Here is a 24,117-nt window from a genome sequence, read left to right on the forward strand (position 1 = left end):
CATCCAGAGAACTCAAGGCAGCTAAGGCCTCCCAGAACCCTGAGGGGTTATAGAGGACTGTGGTAATATCTTGCGCAGCTCCAAAAGAGATCTAGAGAGAGGTTTAGCTCTCATCTTCTGGGTGGCAAAAGTGGCTGCCTTCTGCCTCAGCTCCAGCAGTAGCTCAGGTCTCTTTGCTCCTGTAGTGAGGAAGTGCAAAGGAGCCCACACTATGTCTCAGATAGCTCACTGGGGCATGCTTCCAGCTCTGTGCCTATATGTTCACTTCCGGTTGCTGGGTCTCCTTTCCTTTGCTCTGCCTCATCTTTAATGGATGTCCCTGCTTGACCTCACCATGCTGGAGGAACTCACCATCCCAAGTCTGCACTTCCAAAGCCATGTTAACATGGCACCACATTCAGTCAAATGCTCTTGGCTCATCACATCTTCCCCATCTGAAATGGTTTTTCTGTGCCCTGTTTGGACACTCATTCCACTTTTTTTTTTAACATTATGAGACTGTTCTCTTTTCCTCTCTATATACCTCTGATTTTCTAGTAGTTTCCTCTTGCCTCAGCTCTGATTTAGCAATCACATATCCAAGGTTTGTCAAGGACAGCCCCAGATGATGCCTATTTTCTTAGCCTATCATCTATTTAGTCACTCATCCCCTCTCAAAAGTGTCTTGGCTTGGAGGATGCTTTATAGGGCCACTCTAGCTGTGATCCACTTTGCTCTACCAGGCCCCGGGTTGAACTCGTGCAAGAAAGCATTTGAAGACTTTATTGGTCATGGGTAGTTTCCAGACCCATAAAACAGTTAGTTGGGCAAAGTGATAGCTATGCTACTTTCCAGTGCCCAAATATTTATGATTCTGTGATTCTATGAAAAGCATCAAGCTTTGAAATGCTTCACATTTAACAATGAGCAAGTACACAGAGTAAAACATTTAGAGAGGCATGATTTTCAGAGCAGCCAATCCTAACTGCTTGGTGGGCAGCACTCCTGGGCTCGCCTCTTCCTCCTTCAGCTCCTGGTTGGTTTCTGCCTTGAATATAAGCTCAACCCTCCATCTTTTTCATTCCACACACTTTCAACTTATGGTACCCTATTCCTTTGCATCTCTTCATACCTGACTTCCAAAGCTTTTCATCTTTTTTCTCAATATTTACTGTCAGAATATCTTGTTTCCTCAGGACATTGCTCTCCGCAGAGTGTCAGCTAGTTATTCTGCAGAGCCTATTTGTACAAATTTGCAAACAGGTCAGATGGATAATATTATCCATCCTTACAGAGTATTTTCATTTTTCTAAGGGAGCTTCAGATATTATGCATTAATTTGAACGAGTAACTACAATGGAGAAATTCAACATCCTGTTGCTAGAATACCTTTCATGGCATCATATAGGCAGCAGCCTCTCTACCTGACTATAGATTCAGCAGTGGTAATCATATGCTGGTGAACATAAAGTATGTATGAATGAATGAATGAGACTGAAAATCTATTTTTACTATAATCCATTTTATTATCATTCTACACATTCCTTTCTGGAAGCCTTTATTTTTAAAGTGTACTTGGTTTCTCAGTTTGAAGTATGAGAATTTGATCATCTTTAGATTATTAGGAAAATATGGATTGTAGATATCACTCTCTCTCCTCCCCTTACAGGCATATTGGGTGGTAAAGTAAAGGGATGCGGATATCACCCAAGTCTCTTGAGCCTTCATGTGCACAGAGACCTCCACCATTTACTGAGCCCCTTTTAAACTGCTCTTGAAAGCTAATGGTGACTTAATTGCATTCGATCATGTTAATGAGATTCTGATCTTTGACAAAAGATAGTTTTTCAGGGCTCGTGTTTTAATCTGACATGATGAAGTGGATTGTTTAGTGGCGATAATGATTCTGCTGTGTGGAGAATCCAGATGTCACAGCTCACCTCTACAAACCCCTGCAGAAGACCCAGTGGAAAAACTCTGAATTCTCGTTAGTGAAAACATTCACTAAGCAAACAATAACCAGAGGCTGACTCCATAGGTAAGTGCATCCCTAATGGGCTTGTCAGAATGGGTCTCCGTAGCACAGCAAACTCCATGAAACTATGGGACCCTCAAGAACCAGTGGTGCCCAAACCAAATACAGCTGTGAGAACTGATTCAGTTCAGGATTCCTCTTCTCATTAGAAATATGTGTACATCAGCAGAAAATACACTCTTAGGCTTCCAAGAATGCCTTCCTCCCAACCTGGAGGTTATGTACTTCCTGTCCCTTTTGTGATACTCCCAGTTCCTCAACATCCATCCCAAGAACTTACTTGCCTTTTCCCAAGACCTCACCCTTTACCTCTAGCCTAGGTCCCTCCTGTCTGCCCTCCTCTCTCACACATTTCTGGTAAGGAAATTGATTTTATACTACCTGGTTGTGTTTATTAATTGCGGAATTCTCACCCCAACCACAGTAAGCTCTTTAAGGACAGGGATGGTGTCTTAAATCTTCCATGGCATCTCACACAGTGCCAGACACAGTGGAGGTTTCTGCATCAGAAATTCACTGAACTAGTATGACATGAGATATTATAAAGACATTTAAACAGAAATGGAGAGGAAATAGGGAAATAAAAGAAGCCACATCAAGACCCCACAAAGAACCTTCGACAGTGCAGCCAAAGAGCCTCTAGGTGGTTAAGCTCACTTTAGCCAGAGATAAGCCAGTCATTCAGAGCATCCCACTGCGCTTCCTGAAGGCTCACACACAAATTGCTGTACCCAGCTCCTCAGGATAACCCTTATTACTCCCCTAATGGGTAAATACCAAAATATCCACCCATAAGACTATGTGTATGTGTGCACAAGAGAGAGAACAAGAGTGAGAGCAAGAGACAAACAGAAAGAGACAGAGATGAAGAGTAAGAGAAATGACATGAAAAGGATGGAAAACATTACAAGGCTGAGATGCTGAGAAGAAATAAAAGGTGAAAAGGATAGAAAGGGAGAGGTGCTGCTATTTATAGCTCACCTGTGGTCATCCCACAGCTGTCTGGCTCTGGGTGCTGCTATAGTAATGCTTTATGAAGGTTATACTGCCTTAAGGAATACTGTAAGGATTTAGCTTTCCTATATAGTTGCGATATTCAAAATAAGCCTGGTAATTGGGTCATCTTATTAGCAAGCAACTATCACTAAGGAGTTCCAAGAACTTCCCAGTCAGTCCCTCGTCAGTCCATGAAACACACTCACAGAGTAATGAGATGGCATAGATTATGAGTAATTAGTCCATTTTTATCCATTCTTCAGTGGATTTTCATTCCACTTGGACACTATCTCTCTTTTCACAGATTGGAGACTTAAGAGCAAGGCAGCCGACTGGACACATTAATTTTCATTAAATGTTTTCCCTCTCCTTTTTTAACTTCACATACTGCAAGAATGTCTGAGAATTTACGTGGAAGAGCCCAGGTGCTGCCCATGCTGAATAAGCCCTGAGTTCAGACCAGAGGTTTCTGGTCATGTACAGTTTCAATTATGTGGGTGCTAATTAGTCAAGGTTGTGAATTCTCACAGGTGAAAGAGGTCAATGCAAAACACGGCATGAAGACAAAAAGAGAGGGCAGCGAGGGCAATGGCAAATTAGGGGAAGAAAAAAGAGGGAGAAGGAGGAGGAAGTCAGGTATCTATGCAGGATTCTCACTCCAACCTCCACTGTCTCTTATGAGTGTGTCACACAGCATACTTGATGTTATAAAACACACGGGTGACTCTATTACCCTCAAAATCCTAGGCTACACTTCGAACCTCCAGCTCTGCAGGATGGGATGTGGGTCACAAGGCAGGGACGAGGGGACTCCTCACCGGTCTCTTGCACTAAAATACGGATGTCGAGTCCTCCTACTTTGAGACAAAACAGCTTCTGTCACTTCAGCTAGAACTGTAGGCAAATAATTCCCAGCAGAACTTGGCCTGTGAGTTGTCAGTGTTCCTATTTGATTAATTAAGCTGTCAGCATGGATGTTGTAAATACTGGATATTTTTGTTTGGAGGTTCAATGGTCATTATCTTTGCTTGGCTAACAGGAGAGAAAAGAGGGAGGAATGGCCTCCTATTTGCCTTTTTGACAGCACATTCTTACTTAGTAATAGTCCTTCCTCAGAGGACCTCACTCAGTGCCAATGGTCCTGACTGCAGACATTTTGAGGGCTCACCCTGCCATCTTCCCTCTCACTGCTCTCTCTTCAAACCCAGGGTAGATGGGGGCATTACTAGGGCAATATATAATAGCAGAGAAATTGATTTCATAGAAAGCTTAGGAGTCAGTCATATCTAGAGTCAGGCTAAACCAGGGCCTCAGCAAATCTCCATTCACAGGGAGACAAATAAGAAGCTTAGAGGAGTATAAATGGATTAATCTACCAAAAAATGTAAGAGGATTAATTTTATTATTTGATTATAATCTTCACAGTGTGTCTGCCTTCTTTTAAAAATTTTATTTATTTATTTAAGAGAGAGATTGAGAGAGAGAGAAATAGCATGAGTGGGGTTGGGTGTGCAGAAGGTGAGAAAGAGAGAGAATCTCAAGCCGACTCCAAGCCCATCGCGGAGTCCTATGAGGGGCTGGATCTCACAACCCTGAGATCATGAAATCAAGAGTCGGATGCTTAAAAGAGCCACCTGGGTGCTCCTGGCCTTCTTTTATAGGACCAATGTGGACAGACCACTGGGCTAAGATTCTGATCATCTAAGAGGAAGTTGGGGACAGGGGACTTCCCCTTCCCTGCACAGCCCTGGGTCAGTCACTTAATCCCTATGCACTCTGGTCTCCAGATTTTCAGTGAGGCCTATTCCTATCTTCCCTGCTTCCCAGTATTGTTTCCAGAATAAGAAGGCAAGAAGGTACTTTCCTATACATTATCTCCTTTAGTCCATAAATAGCTGTTAGAAGTAAATGTTGTCAGGTGAGGAAATGTAACTCGGGGGATCTGTGATTCTGTTGTTGCTCTGAGTGGTGGAACAGGGACTCTCACTGGGTCTGCCGGTTCCAAACCCTCCCCAACCACTGTATTGCTTCCTGGACCCTTTACCAGAGGAGCTGTCATCCCTGAAATGTCCACATGCACAGAAGAGGGTCAGTCACGGAGGCATATACCTTCTCCTCAGACCATAGCGCATTACTTTATTACAGGTGAGTCTTATTTGACCATGTAAAAACCCCAAAAAACAAACAAGCTACAAAATCACTACCTCTTGTTATAAAGGTAAATATTTTTTAAAAAGAGGGAAATATCATATAGAATGAAGTATTGCACATTTACCCTGTCATCTATTAATAAGATTCCTTCCTCTCCCTAAGTCTGTTACTGATGTCCCTGACAGCAATCTCAGCCTTTCAATGTATCTTTCATGCTCTGCCACAGTAAGCTAAAAAGCAAACACTTAGACATTTTTAATATACTCCTTTTAAAAACTCTTCCATAGAGGCTTCTGGTTGCTTATATAATAATATATAAATTTTGAATCAAGGTGTATGACGCCTTCAATATGTTTCCAAGTTTTCTTTCTTCACTAAACTTTACATTTTTTTTTTTTTCTAGGACATATGTTTTCCCATTACATTGGGAATGTAATAAGATCCAACTCTTCCTGGGGGACTCTTCTAACTAGTCACACAGTCAATCTCTCTCCCAGTGTGCTTCCCAAGCACTGTGCCCAAGAGATTTGTATTCAGTTCAATTTCTAGTGTGCAGGCCATCCCCTCCAGACTCTTTAAGATCAGAGGATGAACATATATTAATACTCTAATCCCAATTCAGTGCTTTGCACATGAAAGGTATTCAGTGAGTATCTAATAAACACGTTTGAAAGGAAAGTAAATCAACTTTATGATTACAGAAGCCAAACAAAAATCTGGCAAATAATATATAAATGTAAAAAACAAAGTAAAGTAATCCTTTATGAAAAGAAAATTACTGAGAAGTGCCAAATTTATAGAGTTATTTCATTTTATTTATTTTTTTAAAGATTTTATTTATCTATTTAACAGAGATCACAAGTAGGCAGAGAGGCAGGCAGAGAGAGAGAGAGAGAGGAAAGCAGGCTCTCTGCTAAGCAGAGAGCCTGATGCAGGACTCGATCCCAGGACCCTGAGATCATGACCTGAGCCAAGGGCAGTGGCTTAGCCCACTGAGCCACCCAGGCGCCCCTATAGAGTTATTTTAATGTTGGCACAAAAGCTAAAGTACTAAAGAAGAAGAAAAAAAACCAGATAATATATTAAGTTACCTTAATACACAGACTACAGTATTCTGCAGAATTAAGGTAATCTGTAACAGTAGTTCAGCATCTCCTAGAGTGAGTTGTATGTTTTACTAAAGAGCGTAATGAAAATAAAAACATGGTAGAGTAATGTTTGTAGTGAAACAATTTTGAGACACATGAGGCTAAAGAAGATTCACTTTTTGACCCTGTGCCTCCTCAGAGCCTTTAATATACTAAGGTGTGTTGGGATTCTCCAAGAAAAGCCACAAAACACAGCATGACCTAAATGCATTTGACCACGGAACTTTTTTTTTTTTTTTTTTAAGGAGTCTTTCACATGACACGTGTTCATAGAGAACACACTCTGGGAAACACTGTCCTACTTTCTTAGATGCCATTATTCATCACTTCACAGAGCTTAAAAATGAACACACTTATCGTCAATGCAGAAACACACAGAAGGAAAAATCTGAAATGTTATCCCATATAAATGCTTCTTCAAAATGATGGAATGGGTAACCTATTTTTATTAAAACACAGCATGAAATAGTGGAGAGAGCACTGGCTAAGAAATATTTCTCTACATCTTACCAGCTTCATGATTTGGGGCAAGAAATCTCTCAGCAGACAAATTGTGCTCTGTCCATGAAATTCACAGATAATGATTTTATCTGGACTTTCTGAACCAAAAATCTGTAGGGGAACAAAGATCTTAAATGTCTTGGTTATGCTCTCAGATACAAGAAATGGTCTTGGCTCTCCTCAATTCCTGCCGCACCTGCTCACCTCCAACGTCTTTGAGATACTTGAGGTCATCAGGCCTGATGATCAGTTCCCATCCCTCCACCTAACACATTCACATTCTTTCTTGCGTCTTTCCCAACACCTTCAGAGGACAGGGATTCTTCTTCCCGGACAATCCTTCATCCATGCCTCTTCACCTCCTCCAGCATTCTGCCTCAGCCACCCAGAGATTCTTCTGAATCTTCAGGATTCTTCATCTACTGGCTCTGTTACCCAGGCCTCCATACACATTAAACTACCTTCAATCCTAAAACAAACACCCAAACCAAGACACCACCTTCTCTATCTACATTCTTCCCAAGTTACTATTCAAATTGTCTGTTCTTCTCTTCCAAAAAGATTAGTCCACATTTGCCACGTCCACTTTTCATATCTCATTTACCTTCAAACCATTAAAGTTTGGTTTGTCCCTGAGTAACCAGTGTCCCCATGACGGCTGAGTCCAGTGGGAAGTTCTTACATCACTGCCTCTCCTTGTTGTATTTGATAAAGCTGGTCACCCTTTCTACTTCAAACACCCAGCTCTCTTGGCTTTAGTGACCCTGCATTCCCTGATTTTCCTTGTTTATCCAATCATGTGGTCTTTGTCTCCTCCAGGGGCTCCAGCTCCTGAACTGATTCCTTAAAAGCTGTTTGCTCTCAGGGAACAAGAACCTCGGTCTGCTTCTTATCTGATTGACTTTTTCTGAATAATTTTACCCATCTACGATGGATGAAATCGAAACTGATTCCCTAAACTTCAAAGGCTGTCTATTGGACAGGTTTATCTGGAAGTCCTTCAAGTACTTCAAACTCTGAAGGCACAAACCAAATCACATTTATGCCTCCACTATTTGCCTGGTGGAGGTAGTGTGCATTGTGATTAGGAGAGAATGTCAGGGTTCAAGTGCGAACCCCAGCACTCTTCAGATGTGACTCCAGGTACATTACTCATACCACTCCAATCCTCATCTCATCTGAAAAATGGAGATAACCATAGTCCCATACCCAGAGGTGTATGGGACTATGGTTAAATGGGACATACACAGAACCTCTGCACAGTACCCAGTGCTGGTGAGTGAGTTATCAGTGAGAGCCAGTATCATCATTACCACTTCCCACACTCATCTTTTCTTCCCCAATTTCCCTGCATTCTTTATCTCATTTGGAGTTGCCAGCCTCTGTCATCATAAGCATACAACTCCGCAGCCTGGGAGCTACCTGACTCTTTCCTCCCCTCTGCTCACACAGACCTGTGGATTTTGCCATCTAAATGTTCCTCAAATCCCATCCGTCTTCTCCATTGTTACAACAGCTGCCCTAATCCAGGCTCTAACTCTCTCTCTCCAATCTTGAACCCCCAACTGAGAATTGTTAATGTCACTCTTATTCTTAAAACACATCAGAGTCTGACACCCCAGCTGGGTTTCAAGAAACGCTATTCAAGAAATGAGTGAAATAGAAATATTGAAGTTTGGAGGATAATCCAATATTTTATGTGGTTAAGAATGCAGAATATGTGCAATGGATATCATCCTGTAAATGGCCGGGTCCAGGATGAATGACCTCAGTGTGCCATCAGTAAGGGCTGTGCTTTCAGACTCACAGGATGGCCAAGCTGGAAGGGACTTCTAGCACACGCCACTGGAAGTGCCCCTGCGACTAGTGCCCCTGCCGCTCTCCTCTCAAGGGACTGGAAAAATGAAATAATTTTATAGCTTCTCTTATAGATAATGGTGGCAAGTAAGAAGCTTCCAGAAAAGCTTTTTTGCCCTGATGGCTTTGAGGATGACATTCCTCCCCTCTGATTTCCACTATAACCAGAAATATGAAGCCTGGACCCATGGAAGCCATGGCAGGACTGAGAAAATGGCAAGAAAATCTTTGAGGTGCTGTCCTGCACATGTTAGGTTCCTGTGGTTGGGCCCAAGGAGAAAGGAACCTGCTCACAAATCCTGTCATTTGCTTGGAGGGCTCACTGGGTAGGTCTGCTTTGAGGGGGATTGTTGGTAAGGAATCTAGCTCATATGTCTCTCCTCAGAATGACTCTCCCCGGGTAAGTAGGGGGCCCATGTCAAAGTAGAACAAAGTAACACCACAAAATTCCTGTTTTCACAGTTGCAGCTCCAGGTTCCAAAACCTATAATGAACACTGTTCCAGATTCCTTCCATGATTTTTCATGGCTTCAGGCTCAGAGGTAGAAAGACAGAAAAGGCCCCATAGAGGATCAGGCACATTTTTCAGCCATGCCCACCTCCTCAAGTTCATTAACATGTCCCACCTAACGCACAAAGACGGTTACGTTCTGCCAGCAACTAATGAATGCAGTTATCAAAGCGTGGGGACCATCTGTAGCTCACGTGCAGGGAGTCTTGGCCAAGGAAATGCATTAGCTCTCCTGTTCATCTTCTCTACTCAGAGGACCCAGGAATCAACGGATAAATCTGGGACCATTTGAGAAAGTCTATCTTCTTAAGTGTTTAAAAAGAAAGAAAGAAAGAAACCTTGATTTAAAGGCAGGATCACCAGGCTCCTGGGTGGCTCAGTCAGTTAAGCATCTGCCTTTGGCTCAGGTCATGATCCTGAGGCTCCAGATGGAGCTCCACATTGGGCTCCCTGCTCAGCAGAGAGTCTGCGTCTCCTTCTGCCCCTCAGGCCCCTTGTGCTCCCTCTCTCTCCCTCTCGCTATCTCTCTCAAGCAAATAAATAAATAAATAACGTCTTTTAAAAAAATTAAAAAATAAAGGCAGGATGGCTTATAAATAAATGCTGTGGTTCTGAAGATAGTAACAAAGGAAACTCCAGCACTTAGCATGTCCCTGTTCATCTGACATAAAGTCACAGGGAAAGAGAAAGGAACATAATAAAGAACTGAATGCAAACTGCAAACAAGTAAGGTGACCTTTTTCCTGTGTTTTTTAATATTTTTTAATTTTTTTATTAATATATAATGTATTATTAGCCCCAGGGGTACAGGTCTGTGAATTGCCAGGTTTACACATGTCACAGCACTCACCGAAGCACATACCCTCCTCAATGTCCTGTGTTTTAATATAGCGATAGCTTGCTCTATGCAGTAGCTATATTCTTTAAATTAGTGCATAAATTGATCTTTGCTGAGAAATCTAATCGTGGTGCAAACACTTCAAGAGAAATATTTGAAGAGATTATGTGTTTTTATTCTTTACAAAGCATTCTTTTCCTGTTTTTTGTTTTTTGTTTTTTTTTAAATCACTCCTTCTACTTTCTAGGTTTCCTGAAATGGAGGTACACCTGCATGTATGTGTAAGACTTTGTGTGGGGCGCCTGGGTGGCTCAGTGGGTTAAGCCGCTACCTTCGGCTCAGGTCATGATCCCGGGGTCCTGGGATGGAGCCCCGCATCGGGCTCTCTGCTCAGCAGGGAGCCTGCTTCCTCCTCTCTCTCTCTGCCTGCCTCTCTGCCTGCTTGTCATCTCTCTCTATCAAATAAAAAAATAAAAAATCTTAAAAAAAAAAGACTTTGTGCCTCATTCCATTACTACTGCACATTTAATACTCTTGTCTCTTCTCATTACTGCAATGACTTTTAAAATCCAATTTTCATGGTTTTATTCAATCCTATTGAAACAAATGTTGCCTTTCTTCCTTCCTTCCCTTTCCTTCTTTCTTTCTTTCTCTCTCTCTCTCTTTCTTTCTTTCTTTCTTTCTCTCTCTCTCTTTCTTTCTTTCAAGTAGGCTCCATGCCCAGCATGGAGCCCAGTATGGGACTTGAACTCACGACCCCGATATCAAGACCTGAGCTGAGATCAAGAGTCAGATGCTTAACCAACGGAGCGACCCAGGTTCCCCACAAATATTGCATTTTGAGAGAAAAATCTCTGAGTCCCATGAGTGTCCCACATGCTCTTTTTCTTCAGTCCTGGTCCTACCAATGTCCTGAGAACTTGGGCGGTCATGGCACCCCCTGAATGACATGGGGTTCGCAAAAGAGCTAACGGGATAAATCTTCTATCATTGGTCTTTTAAGGCCATTTACAAATGTGTCTGATTTCTCATACGCCAAAGAGTAAATGTGGAATATTGTTATTTTTCTTTCCTTGTTTCTGCAGGAAATTTGGAAATACGAAATCCTCAAATGTAATAACATCTATTATAGGTTACACATACTGGAATACAGCTTACCTCTGAAAGTACACATTGTGAGCTCTAAGAAGGATTTAGAATACGTGTTGATTTTTAAAATATATAGATTTTTATCCCAAAGGTAAATTTTCTATGCCTCTCTTCTCCCACTTTTTTACTGAGGGAACAAAATACAGTGCCTTCTGTGAAAAAGAAGGGAGGACTTCATTTGCTCATGGTGGTGATGCTGTGGTCATGGCCCTGACCTTCCCACTCAGGATAAAGTGTCCTGCCCCAGTGACTCAAACTCTCCCTGGGAACCCAATCTGACACTCGTCTTATCATCTTCCCTAAGACTTCCATTATTATAACTATTTTCCGAGTGTCTGTGGGAAAGAGCCTCAGACCTCAGTCAAGTCCACTTCAGGGACAAAGATTTGCTCCCTCCTCTCTGCACTAAATATTTGACTATAAAGGAGATAAAAAATGTTCCTGGGTAGTTGGAGCTAAACTGGGAACAGATCTTCTAACGTTGACACACAGGTAGTCATCATTGCGTTACAAAGGTGTGAAGGGCATTTTAATCAAATCTAGTCCAAATGGGTGCATGTACACACACCCACACCAATCTCCCCAACACCCCTCCCCCGCCACACACACACACTCAAAAGTGATAAATGAACTAGGGGAAAAAATAAAAATAAATTTTCATCAGATTTTAAAATACTCTGAAAAATATTAGCTGTGGATTCCGTTCTCACCTGAAGTACACATTATTAAAAAATATTAATAATAATAGTCTGCTCCCTAAAATGTAATGAAATTGTGGTTATTACATGTCACCTAACTTACAGGAATGATAATTGAGTTTTCCTTTCTCTCGTCCCTCAATCGGGATAGCAAACAGTTCTGTGCAGAACCCCAAGTTGTACTGATGCTGTTTATTCTGACTCTGTGATCTCTTTCCTCCCCTCCCATTTCCACTCTGGCTTCAACTGATTTTCCCACATTTCTGTTCAAATTTGTACTGTAAAAGAAAGGGAATACAAACCACATACTTCCAACTAGTTAAGGGTCAGAGATTTTTTTCTAAGGAAGTGTTTATTTTTAGCTCTGATGTTATTACTTTTTTTTTTTTTTTTTTTTTTATTTTTTTTTTATGTTTTTTTGATGTTATTACTTTTAATTTACACACACACACACACACACACACACATCCCCACAGAGATCCATAATTTTACCTAGATGCATACATATAATCCTATCAGTGTGCTTGCTTTTTTTCTCTGTTCCTTACCAGCTTCCCCTTTCCTTTTGCCTCTTCTTCCCTTCTTTTGGCTACTCTCCCACCATGGAATGTCATCACCTGTGTGTGTGCTTCTTAGTCTTTAATGCACTCACAGTGCTTGACAGACCTAGGCACAGTCACACACACGTAGGGAAGATGATATGTGCCCATCCAAAGTATATTTCCTCACCACTACCTCACTTGAACTCATCTGATGTAGGTCTAATTCATTCTTGTTTTTAAAGCAACAATCCATTATGTGACTATATCACAACATAAGCTGCCATTCCACTACCGAGGATGTCTACTTTTATGTCGCTCTAACAATGCTGCACTAAATAATACCCATCTTTACAAACTAGACTTTAAATATCTTTGGTATCGATTTCCAAGAGTGGAGTTACGGAGTCAAAGGCATATGTCTTTTTAATATTAACAGATACTGCCAAACTGCTTTCTTAGAAGGTTATGAAATTATACGTTTATATCAGCAATGTATGTTTTTCTTAACATACATGCCAGCCACAGATATTACAGGTTTTTTTCTAAATTTTTGCCTGTTGGATAAAAATGACTTTGCTTGGCTTTCCCAGTCTGCTAGTGAATTTTACTATGTTTTCACATGACTACAAGTTACTTGGACTTTTTATTTATTTTATTTTATTTTATTTTTTATATGTTTTTCTTAATTTGGACTTTTTACATTGTGAACTGGCTCCTCATATACTTTGCATATTTTTCTATTGCTTGTCTTCAGATTGTCAATTTGTAAGAGCTTTTTTTTTTCTATGCTAACCTTGTATCACTGATATATGTTCTGAATTTTTTTCTAATTTTTTATTTTTTATAAACATATATTTTTATCCCCAGGGATATAGGTCTGTGAATCACCAGGTTTACACACTTCACAGCACTCACCAAAGCACATACCCTCCCCAATGTCCATAACCCCACCCCCCTTCTCCCAACCCCCCTCCCCCCAGCAATCCTCAGTTTGTTTTGTGAGATTAAGAGTCACTTATGGTTTGTCTCCCTCCCAGTCCCATCTTGTTTCATTTATTCTTCTCCTACTCACTTAAGCCCCCATGTTGCATCACCACTTCCTCATATCAGGGAGATCATATGATAGTTGTCTTTCTCCGCTTGACTTATTTTGCTAAGCATGATACATTCTAGTTCCATCCATGTTGTCGCAAATGGCAAGATTTCATTTCTTTTGATGGCTGCATAGTATTCCATTGTGTATATATACCACATCTTCTTGATGCATTCATCTGTTGATGGACATCTAGGTTCTTTCCATAGTTTGGCTATTGTGGACATTGCTGCTATAAACATTCGGGTGCATGTGCCCCTTTGGATCACTACATTTGTATCTTCAGGGTAAATACCCAGTAGTGCAATTGCTGGGTCATAGGGCAGTTCTATTTTCAGCATTTTGTTCTGAATATTTTTCCAGCTCTACTATCATTGACTTCATATGTGATATTTTTGTCATATACTTATAGTTTGGTCATTTGTTCATATATATGATCATCTGTTGTATTTTGGTGTGTGTAAGCCAAATATATATACATGTAAAATAATATATATAATTATACATATAGTTAAATATATGTTAAATACAAGAATATGTTAAATGCATATATTTACATGTAACATATATATCTACATATACTAAAATACTAAGATGTAAAATACTAGTTACTTCAGCATCATTTAATTTATTAAAACAAACAAAAAACCAAAAGCCCACATACTTTTCTTACTCCACAAAACTAACGACTATATTCACTAGTCTTATATACTGACATCAATTTCTTAATTGTCTATTCTGTTCCACAAGATGCTTCTTATAGTATGTTCAATAGATGCTTCTGATAGAAAATGCTCTTTTTTTGTATAATTTTCTTGATTTTTCCAAGTAATTACTCTTACAAATGAACTCTTATTTTATTAAAAAAAAATCCTCCATTGTGATTGCTATTGGAAATGCATTGTATTTACATACTAATTTAGGGACACTTAAAAAAATTGAGATATCACATCCAAAAAATGTTTTTCTTTTCCAAGTTTTTTCACATCTTTTATGAAGATTTAATAGTTGCTTTATTTGTGTTTTGCATATTGTTTTTTAAAATTTATTTTTACATTTCATAGTTTTACTAACTCTTATATGTGGAATATTTTTCTTCTTATTTCTATTTCCGGGTTCTCAATGCTAAAGGGAAAGGCTATTGACTTTTATGTATTTATCTTCTATCTAGCCATCCCACAAAGTTTTTTTTAATATTGTGCTTTCGTCCTTGAATCTATTGGATCTTCTATATATACAACAATAGCATTAGCAAAATATATAATTTTATTTTTGTCAGTATTTATAGCAGATATTTCTCTTAAATTGTTCACTTGTTAAAATCTTTGAAGCTTACAAAAAAGGAATGTCAATAGCAGGTATATCTCTCTAATTTCTCATTATAATTAAATTAGATTTTTGCCACTTAGAATACCAAGAATTGTTGGTTTGGGGTAATTTTTACTGTAATTGAGATTTCTTTTACTTTTGTTTTATTTAAAGTTTTTAAGAAAAAACAGCTGCTGAATTTTGTTGCACTCTTTTCAGTGAATATTGATCTGATTGTCTGATTTTTTTTCTTTTACTTTCTTTATATATAGGATTATATAGATAATTTTTCTGATATTGAGCCACCTTTGCTTTTTTGTGCATGTGTTTACTTGCTATATTTGTAAATTTCTAGGGAAATATTTACTAAATTGTGTCAAATATTAGTAGCTACAATTTAAAGAGTTCCAGAATCTAATTAATTTGGGAAACACCCAACCAGAGTTAAATGGTACAAACTATTAAGCTAATGTGTATTGTAAACCTACAAAAGCAGATTAGAGTACAAAGTGTTTAGTGAGCTTTACTTGACTGTCTATCTTTCCTGAGTCATCCCCTGGGAGTAGATTAGAGCTGAACAAAGCTTGGGAAATGCTTATATGGAAATTGTACACTAAGAATTGAAAATAGTTTTAGCACATAAGACTGATGAAATCAAGAGAGTAAAGTTGATAAATTAAAAGCCACACTATAGGATGTGAAAACCATTTGGAGAAAAATAACTAACATTTTGTACCAATTATACTCACTTTTATTATACAAGATTTTTACCCGGCTAGGCTCAAATTATTAATGTTTGGCATTATACTGACCCATCTTAGAGCATAGGGTGGTCCTGGGGCTGGATGTAGCCCCAGCTCTAGCCAATTGTCAAAGTATAATTCTAAGAAGTAAACAGTTGCACTTGTATCCTTCTCTACTGTGTGGCCCATGGTATCATGACTATCATAACATGATGTCACAGATGGACTATCACAAAACAGCTTGCACATGGCACTCACCAATGACATATTCCACTCTGAAGAGATCTCTCCTGGGGTCATATGGACGATTGAAGTCGATCTGGATGAAGAAAGACTGTCCTCTACGTACAATCAACTTGTTGTTTTCATACTTGTCAGTGTGGTGGTCTACTTTATTGGTGTCCCATCTCTCTTTGAACAGGTGAACACTGGTGACATGAAGGTAGTCTACACATAAAAAAAAAAAAAATTGAGGGACACCACTGAATATCTTTGATACAACTGCAAACTCAAAAAACAAGATTGTTTTTCCTGATTCATTAGGTATTGAAGCAATGAGGTCTGTTGGATAAAACTCTATTGGAGGCCGATAGATTTAAGAGTCCTTCTCTTGTGACATTCTTGCCTTCAAAGAGGATTTTAAAAGCTTTGTCCCCTCTGATCTCACTTCAGACCACAGGGCGCTCACTTGGAATCGACAGAGAAGTGCTGATGATGTCTCCCATATAGGTGTAGGTACAGAGAAACTCAAGTCTTCACATTCCCAGAGCTCATGCTGGCTCAAGTCTTCACACTCCCAGGCTCACGCTGGCTTTCATTGTGACTATCACCTCACTATGTCACTAACTAGGAATAAGGACAGGATAGCCATTTCGATTTTCTTATCTTTAAAAAGGGAGGAAGTAAATCTGACAAAGCCTCAAAAGGATGTTCCAAAGGTCCAAATTGACCTTTAGTTCAAAATTCTCCTCTTACTTTAGATAGGGTCAAATACCCTTCCTTCTACAATTCTAAAAGTAGATCTAGTCCTTCAAAGATAGGAAAGAAAAGAACAGGTATGGAGACAGAGTACTGACATTTCGCCAAGATAGATATAACTCTTTCCACCTTGAACATGAAGAAAAGAAGTTTTGCATTTCCACCAATCTGGAAGTCAACCCTGGTCTGATACAAAATCTATAGGTCTTTCCTCTGGCCTTTTGGAATTGGGAGGATAAATGTCAGTTATACATTTATTTCAGCCACGATAGCACTGGATAAAGGTTAGATCTCCTCCTACCTTTCTCCCACTCTTCTGCAAATGATCACTGAGTATGAAGATAACTCTACCCATCTACACTGTAGTTTGAAAATCTAGTCTAGAGACAGATTTCTGCATGTACACTTGGAGTTGTAAAGGGGGAATTAAGGAGAGAGTCTGGTGGGGGTACACTGGACTTCGGCTACCCTGATCGTGTCTGCTGCATGGTTTGCCTTCACAGTTATGAACACAGAGCACAGCTGCTGAGCCTGCACTCATGCTGGAACATCTCCCTGAGAGACTCCAATGCCTTCATCTGTGGTTACACGGGAATCCTTGCAGGACACTTGGTCCCATCTGACTTCATTTTTGTCTCACAGGAGAAACCAAGAAGTTGGGATCATTAAGATACTCTCTAGTACTAAAATCTAGGAGTTTCTGAAATGTTCTTGATTAATTCAAAGTCCAGGTAATCCTGAGTTTGAATCTCGGGTCTCTTAATTATATAGGTAAGGAATGTTGCCTCATAGAAGCTGAGTTTTCTCACCTTCCAAATGAGGAGACTAATACTTTGAGAATTTCTATAAAAATTCAATTATGTAACAAGACAACTGCTCTGACATGAGGCCTGGCACATAGTGGGGCCCTAGGCTTACTTGTGGCTAACTTACCTATAAACTCTGATGGAGCCATGGTCTATATTACATGATGTGGTGCTCAGTGGGCTATTCCGACTGCAACATTACCGCACACAGAAAGTGCAAGATACAGTTTTATTTTTACCCCATTGCAGAACCCTGAACATGGTCCCCTAAAGGGCACTTTCCTTCTATTATGATGTGGGTGGAAGATGTTTAATTCTCTAGACCTCTCTCTTCCAAGCTGACTTTCCCCTAAGTTCTTTGTCCTTATTAAGGTCACAATCCTAGTGTTAAGACAGCTTTAGAAAGAGCTGGAGACACATAAATGTCTTAGTTGAAAAGGACCTTAGTAATCAACTCATCTGGTCCTCTTTCTTAGCACTGTGCTTCCCAATAATGTTTTTATTTTGTTTAAATGTCTGAAAACCAAATCCTCAGAAATGGATTTAATCAGGTCTCCATTAATCAGCACCAATGGAAGGAATACACTGATATTATAGCCTCACGGAATCTCTGAGGGCAAAGGCACTTTCTAGACCATCTGGTAGACCTGCTATGTACTGTATGAAACATCTTGAAAGCCCAAATGCTTAGGCTTTTTGTCTTCAACTGAACAGGAAACCCAGTATCTCACAAAGCAAACAGTCCATTTTTAAACAATTTTAATTATTTGAAAAGCCCTCTTAAGATGAACTGACATCTGCTTCCTTGTAATTTTTCTAACCATGGATCCTGGTTCTGATTTCTGGGTAAATATAGACTACATTCTATTCATTTCATCTGGCACTCCTTAGGTATATAAAGACTTCTATTCCTTTGACTAAAACACTATCCATTTCCTCAACTGTTCTTTTCCAGAACTTTAACTCTCTACTCTTTTCTGGAACATATTTCATTTCATAAATTTCTTTCTTGTTGTATTTTTCCTAGAATTAAGTATTTATTCTAGCTACTGTTTTTCCAATGAAAAAGAGAGACTGCTATACCTTTCAAAACAAATAGCATATTTCTATTATTTCAGTCAAAGGTATCACTAGTATTTTGAATTGTTTTATCTTATTTTTTGATTTACAGTAAGCATCTGTTAGAGCAAAAACTTTAAAAATACATTATGATGTCATTTCTACCAGTAGTGCCTTATGATTCAATCCAGACTCCTAGAAGCCAGCCATATCTATACAAAAGTTTTCTTCTTTATAGCTCAATTTTAAGGTTTTCCATGTATTCATATTAAATTTCATCTTATTGAATTTGGTTAATTGTTTCAAGCTCTTAATATAATTTTAGACCCTAAGCATATATTCAATATACTTAATACTCTCCCTGATTTCCTGTCCTCCAGGAATTTTACGTGTGTCATTTTATGTCGCCATTCAAGGCATGGCTATAAATGTTGATTAGGTCACTGCCCAGTAAATACAAGCCAGATAACTGCATGGTGGTAGGCTCTAAAAAGTGAACAGATAGTTATGACATAGCACCGTAAATATTCTGATAAAGCAGTATAGGGTATTGGGTGGAAGAGGGTATCTGGGAGGTATAGGGAGCCTGTAACTCAGACTGGGGGAGTGTAACTAAAGAAGATTTTTGGAAGAAGTGAGGTATATAAGCAATAGTCAGAAAGATGAACAAGTTAGCCAGGGGGAGGGGAGCAAAGACTTAGGCAACAGAGTGTCTGGTTTACTTAAGAAATTGAAAGATGATTGTTTGGCTGGAGCGTAGAAGTGGGACCACAAAGGAGGAGTAGGCAGGAGCCACTCATGCAAGCCCTGTACAACATGTTAGGGGATTTGGACTTTAACTACATTGGGGATACCATGAAAAATCTGAAATAGCAAACTGGCATATCTTCGTGTGTGTGTGTGTGTGTGTGTGTGTGTAAATTTCAAATGCTTCTGGTGAAAGAGTAAGAAAAGGAATGGATAGTGGCAGTGTTGGAGGCAAGAAGGTCAGCTAAGAGGCTGCTTCAGCATTCCAAGTGAGGAATGGGGTGAGTTTAGTCTCCCTGAAGATATTGAATGCACTGGTCCTGGAACACTGCCAGGATTTGCCTTATCTCATCCCATCTCCACTCCCATGATAATGTCCCCCTGAAAATGAGTATATCAGTTTTATGCTTTGGCTTCCCAAGTTTGACAAAGAGAAAAATAAAGCTGGAAAGAGAAAGTCAAGTATTTTTTAGAATCTTGTTCTCATCAGTTTTATTCTTATTGCAAATGGAAACTCTGGCTTTCTAGTTCCATGGGCCTGTCCAGTGAACTTGGTTAATATCTAATGAGTCCAGCTAAAGCCAGTCTATCTTCAAAGTAGTGTAATGTCATGATACTTTGGTGGGGTATTGATATGCACTGGAAGAATAAGAGTTCCATGGTTACTCCAATTTGGGAAAGGCTGGCTTACAGTCAGGATTTTTGAAGGATTTATGGGAGACCTTTAATGATGTAGACTATAAATTTCCTATAGGTCTCATGTTTTCCAAATTTAAATGACCATGGGAATTATTTATTTTTTTTGTGGCAATCAGTGTTTTGCAGCATATGTTCCAGGAGATGCTTCACTATTTACTAATTATGCAACCTCAGAGAAGTTATTTAATCTCTCTTTAGTTTCCTTATCTCTAAAAAGACAATGAAGCACTCACCTTAGAGGGTTAGTGTAAGGATTAGATGAAAAAAATGTAGGTAAAGTGCTTTAGTACAGTGTCTGGCACCTAGTAAATGCTCACAAATTATTTTTATTATATTAGCATTGTTACTATTAAGAGAAGAGATTATCATAGTGGATAAGAGTTTGGATTTTACAGCCAGACTGCCTTGAGTCACATCCCAGATCTGCACCTACTATTGCTATGACTTTACACAAGTTATGCAAATTTCCTGTCCCTCAGTTTTATCATCTGCAAAATAGTGGTGGTGTTGGGATTAAATGAGAGAATGCTGCATTCCTGGGGCACTTGGGTGGCTCAGTCGGTTAGGTGTCCAACTCTTGATTTTGGCTCAGGTCATAACCTCAGGATTGTGAGACTGAGTCCCACCTTGGGCTCCACACTCAGCATGGAGCCTGCTTGAGATTCTCTCTTCCCTCTCCCTCCACTCACTTCCTGTCCCCACTAGTGCATGCTCTCTCAAGAAAGAAAGAAAGAAAAAAAAAGGAAAGGAAAGAAAGGGAATGCTGCACTCCCTATATTCTGAGAAGACAGGCTTGTTTTCTTTTCTTACATTTCTACGGGCAGATGAAATAATTTTCTCCTCTTCATTCCCAGAATATGTTTTTCCTTTTTAAAATAAAAATGAACTATAATCAAGCACTTTGTGTCATGTTAATATAGGTGATATTAATTTGTGGGACTATAAGCCCTTTGAGGACAAGACCTCATCTTCACTGTACCTGAGACAATGCAAAAAGAAACTATAGTAAATATGCCACTTTTCACTTTAAACAAATGTAATGCCTGAATAGGAGATTGAAGTTGGTTATGCATCATAAAATGGATATTCTATTTATCATAGGATTAACCATACAGGCCCTTAAATGTTATTTATCAGACAATTTCATTCTTATCATATACCATTTTCAGGACTATATATATAGTATATTGTATATTCTACAGTGTTGATGACAGTGATCTAAGGTTTTATAATATGAGGCCTCCAGAGCAGCACTTTTATTTCATACTGGAATAAAAATGCCATGCCTTGATAGCACATAACTCATATATTGCTTATAACAAAAGGTGAGGAAGAGCACTAATAGGTTATTTTGAGTATATAAAACCTAAGTCAAAAAATTATAGTTTCATAGTGAAAACAAATATATATATAATATATTTATATTTTCACATAAGTATATATTAAATAATATTTTATATTACATAATAATATTTAAAATAAACATATAATAACATATACATGAGGAATTTGTTTTAAAATAAGGCAATCTACAATGTTATAATTTTAATAACATTTTATTCCAAGTATGGAGTTTCTAAAAATATTATTTTTTCTAAGTGATCTTTTCATTCTCTCCTGCAATATCTCTCTAACCGGTCAGTGCTTTCAAGAAAAAAGGAAAAATAGTATCATGGAAAATTATAGTGGCACACTGTGTGGAGAAAAACTAAGGTAATGATAAGTAAAATCTCCCTGTGTAATCTCTTAAAATAAAAACCCATTAATATGGGTTAAAATAAAAACCCACATTTCATTTAAAAAATAAAACTTGAGGGATGTCTGGGTTGATCAGTCAGCTCAGATTTTGGCTCAGGTCATGATCTCAAGGTCATGAGATTGAGCCCTGCTCTGGGCTCTGCATTCAGCATGGAGTCTGCTTGAGATAATCCCTCTCCTTCTGTGCCTCCTCCTGCTTATGCTCTTTTTCTCTTTCTAAATAAATGAAAACTTTAAAAAAATAAATGAATAAAACCTTGACCAAAACATGGAAGATGAAAAGCAACACTGAGAGTTTGAGAATTTGAATAATATTCTAGACTGTAGTCAAATGGACAAGACATATGGAAGAGAAATGGGAGGGCCATTTATACTTTAGAGGGAGAAGGAAATGATAGCCCTGTTGCCCTCCCCCTAGAGTAATCTGATAGATCTCCAGATCTGCTAGAGGGCATGAGTATTAAGGAATAAGGTGAGGTCCCAATACCACCAATTAAACATTTTTCTCATTGCTCATGGACACTCATCTGCAGAGAAACCTTTATATTTGGTGTTTACAATACCTAATAATAACAAGGGCTCTACAGATGTCACAAAATATCATAAAATATAAGCATAGATATACAAATATCATAATTTTTTCTTTTGTCCATTTTGCTTAGTGTTGTCTCTCTTCATGCAGTAAACACTCAGGAAACATTTATTAAGCTTGCATATTGATTTCTGCTTTTTTTTTTTATTGGATTAATGAGACATAGTTTAGTTTGAAAGAGCCTTCTCATCATTCAGGCTCCATTCGACACAAACAGGAAATGAATTTGCTTCTCCCTGTCCAAGCCCAGTTCCTGGCAAAATGGAGCCACTCATTGCTAAGCTACTTTTTTTTTTCTTTAGAGATATTGTAGTTGGAAAGTTGGCAGCTTGCTCTTTCAAAGTGACAGCTTTCAAAAAGTCTACCTAACACAGTTTAGCCTAATTCCAAATACACCAGAAAATGGACTGTTAAAAAAAAAAAACTCTCCTCATGAGCCAGCTGCCTCCCTGTCCTCCTACCCTTTCCCTAATATGAAAAAAGTAGATTATTTTCTCCTTAGGTTGTAAAAATATCCTTCCGAGAATGATTATACCTGTCATCGATGGAATCTTGAAATAAGTTAAATGTTTAGGTTCATATCCTAGAAGTTCCCTAGTGAATTGAAATCTCCTTCCAATCTTTGGTAATATTATTACCAAACTGTAGGCATAAATACTGTCCATGAGGAAGTAGGTTTGTTTATTGTTGAGACAAGAGGATAAAAGTTCCTCTTTCATATTTCTTTTAGATACCCCAAATTTTAAAGTATCATTAATTAGAATTATTAAAATTAATTTCTTAAGCAGCTTATTGTTTTTTAACTGTTGCTACTGAAATGTCCTGTACCATAAAATGTATAAGAAATGCTCAGCTGCTCAGAGGAATCTAGAATAAGGAGTGAGACCAGGATCTTCTCCAAGTATGGAAATATGCCTTGTCTACTTCTCCTCTCACCAGAAGTATCTCAACTGCCTCCAAATGTATTTCCTTCTTTCCATTTGCTCCTTACCATTGGAATGACCTTCATGAAACATAATTCTGATTATAACATTTTGCTATTTAGAATCCTTTGCTATTTAGAATCCTTTGCAAGTCCTCCATTATCTGCAGGAGCAAAGGTAAGGTCTCAGTGTACCTACTGTAACAGACCCCTGCCTGCTTTTCCCAGGTTCATCCCCCTCTTTTCCCCATTACTTGGTATGCACAGTTCCCTCTGCTGGAAATGCTGTTCCCATGCACTTGTCTGCCTGGAAGACTCAGATGGCCTTTCATCATAAAGGCCTCTTTCCCACTGTTCCCATACCTTATCATTCCTTTCTCTGTTCTTTCACTGCAACTGGCATAATTTATGTAACAGTATCTATTCCACTGAATTGAAATTTTATTTTCTGTGTCTATTTCATCCAGTAGATGGAGAGCCACTTGAAGCCAGGGATTGGCTTACTCTGTGTCCTCAGAGAGAACTTCGCGTACTTCCTGACACATAGGTGGCAATCATTAAATGCTTTTACACAAACCGAATCAAAGAATGAATTGGTTCTATACAACATCATTTCTTCATCACACATTAAATGCCTTTCTAATTCTTTTAAGACCCCTCAATCCAGATGGGTTTACTCTGCACTTAAGGGAGAGTGATAATTAACTAGTTAATTAATTGCTTTGGTTCTGACAGGGGTAGGGTGGGAAGGAGAAGGGATGCTCAGAAAGGCACCAGACCCCATTAGCCTGAAAGATTCTAGATCTCTCCTGGATTTGACTTTTTTAGAGATCCAGACTTGCTTTCCAGTTTGAATTCATCACATTAGATCGGCCAAGTAAGGATTATAATTACTACTGCAAAGGATCACCTATGGTTAATAACACAGAGTCAAACCATAACAGGAATATAAGGCTATCTTCCAGAACATTACATCTCCTGCAAAATAGCCTTTGAGACCAGGAAAG

General features: G+C 38.9%; 1 protein-coding gene across 2 annotated transcripts in view; it reads right to left on the reverse strand.

The window, feature by feature from the left end:
- The window catches only part of F13A1 (coagulation factor XIII A chain), a 169,274-nt gene that overhangs the window by 139,828 nt on the left and 5,329 nt on the right, over window positions 1-24,117 (reverse strand). For both annotated transcript variants that reach the window (XM_059399386.1, XM_059399385.1), the window contains exon 3: window positions 15,808-15,996. In XM_059399386.1, the coding sequence (XP_059255369.1) occupies window positions 15,808-15,996 (189 nt within the window). The remainder of the gene's footprint in view (window positions 1-15,807; window positions 15,997-24,117) is intronic.

The sequence above is a fragment of the Mustela nigripes genome, chromosome 5 (genome assembly GCF_022355385.1).
Source record: "Mustela nigripes isolate SB6536 chromosome 5, MUSNIG.SB6536, whole genome shotgun sequence".
NCBI lineage: Eukaryota > Metazoa > Chordata > Mammalia > Carnivora > Mustelidae > Mustela > Mustela nigripes.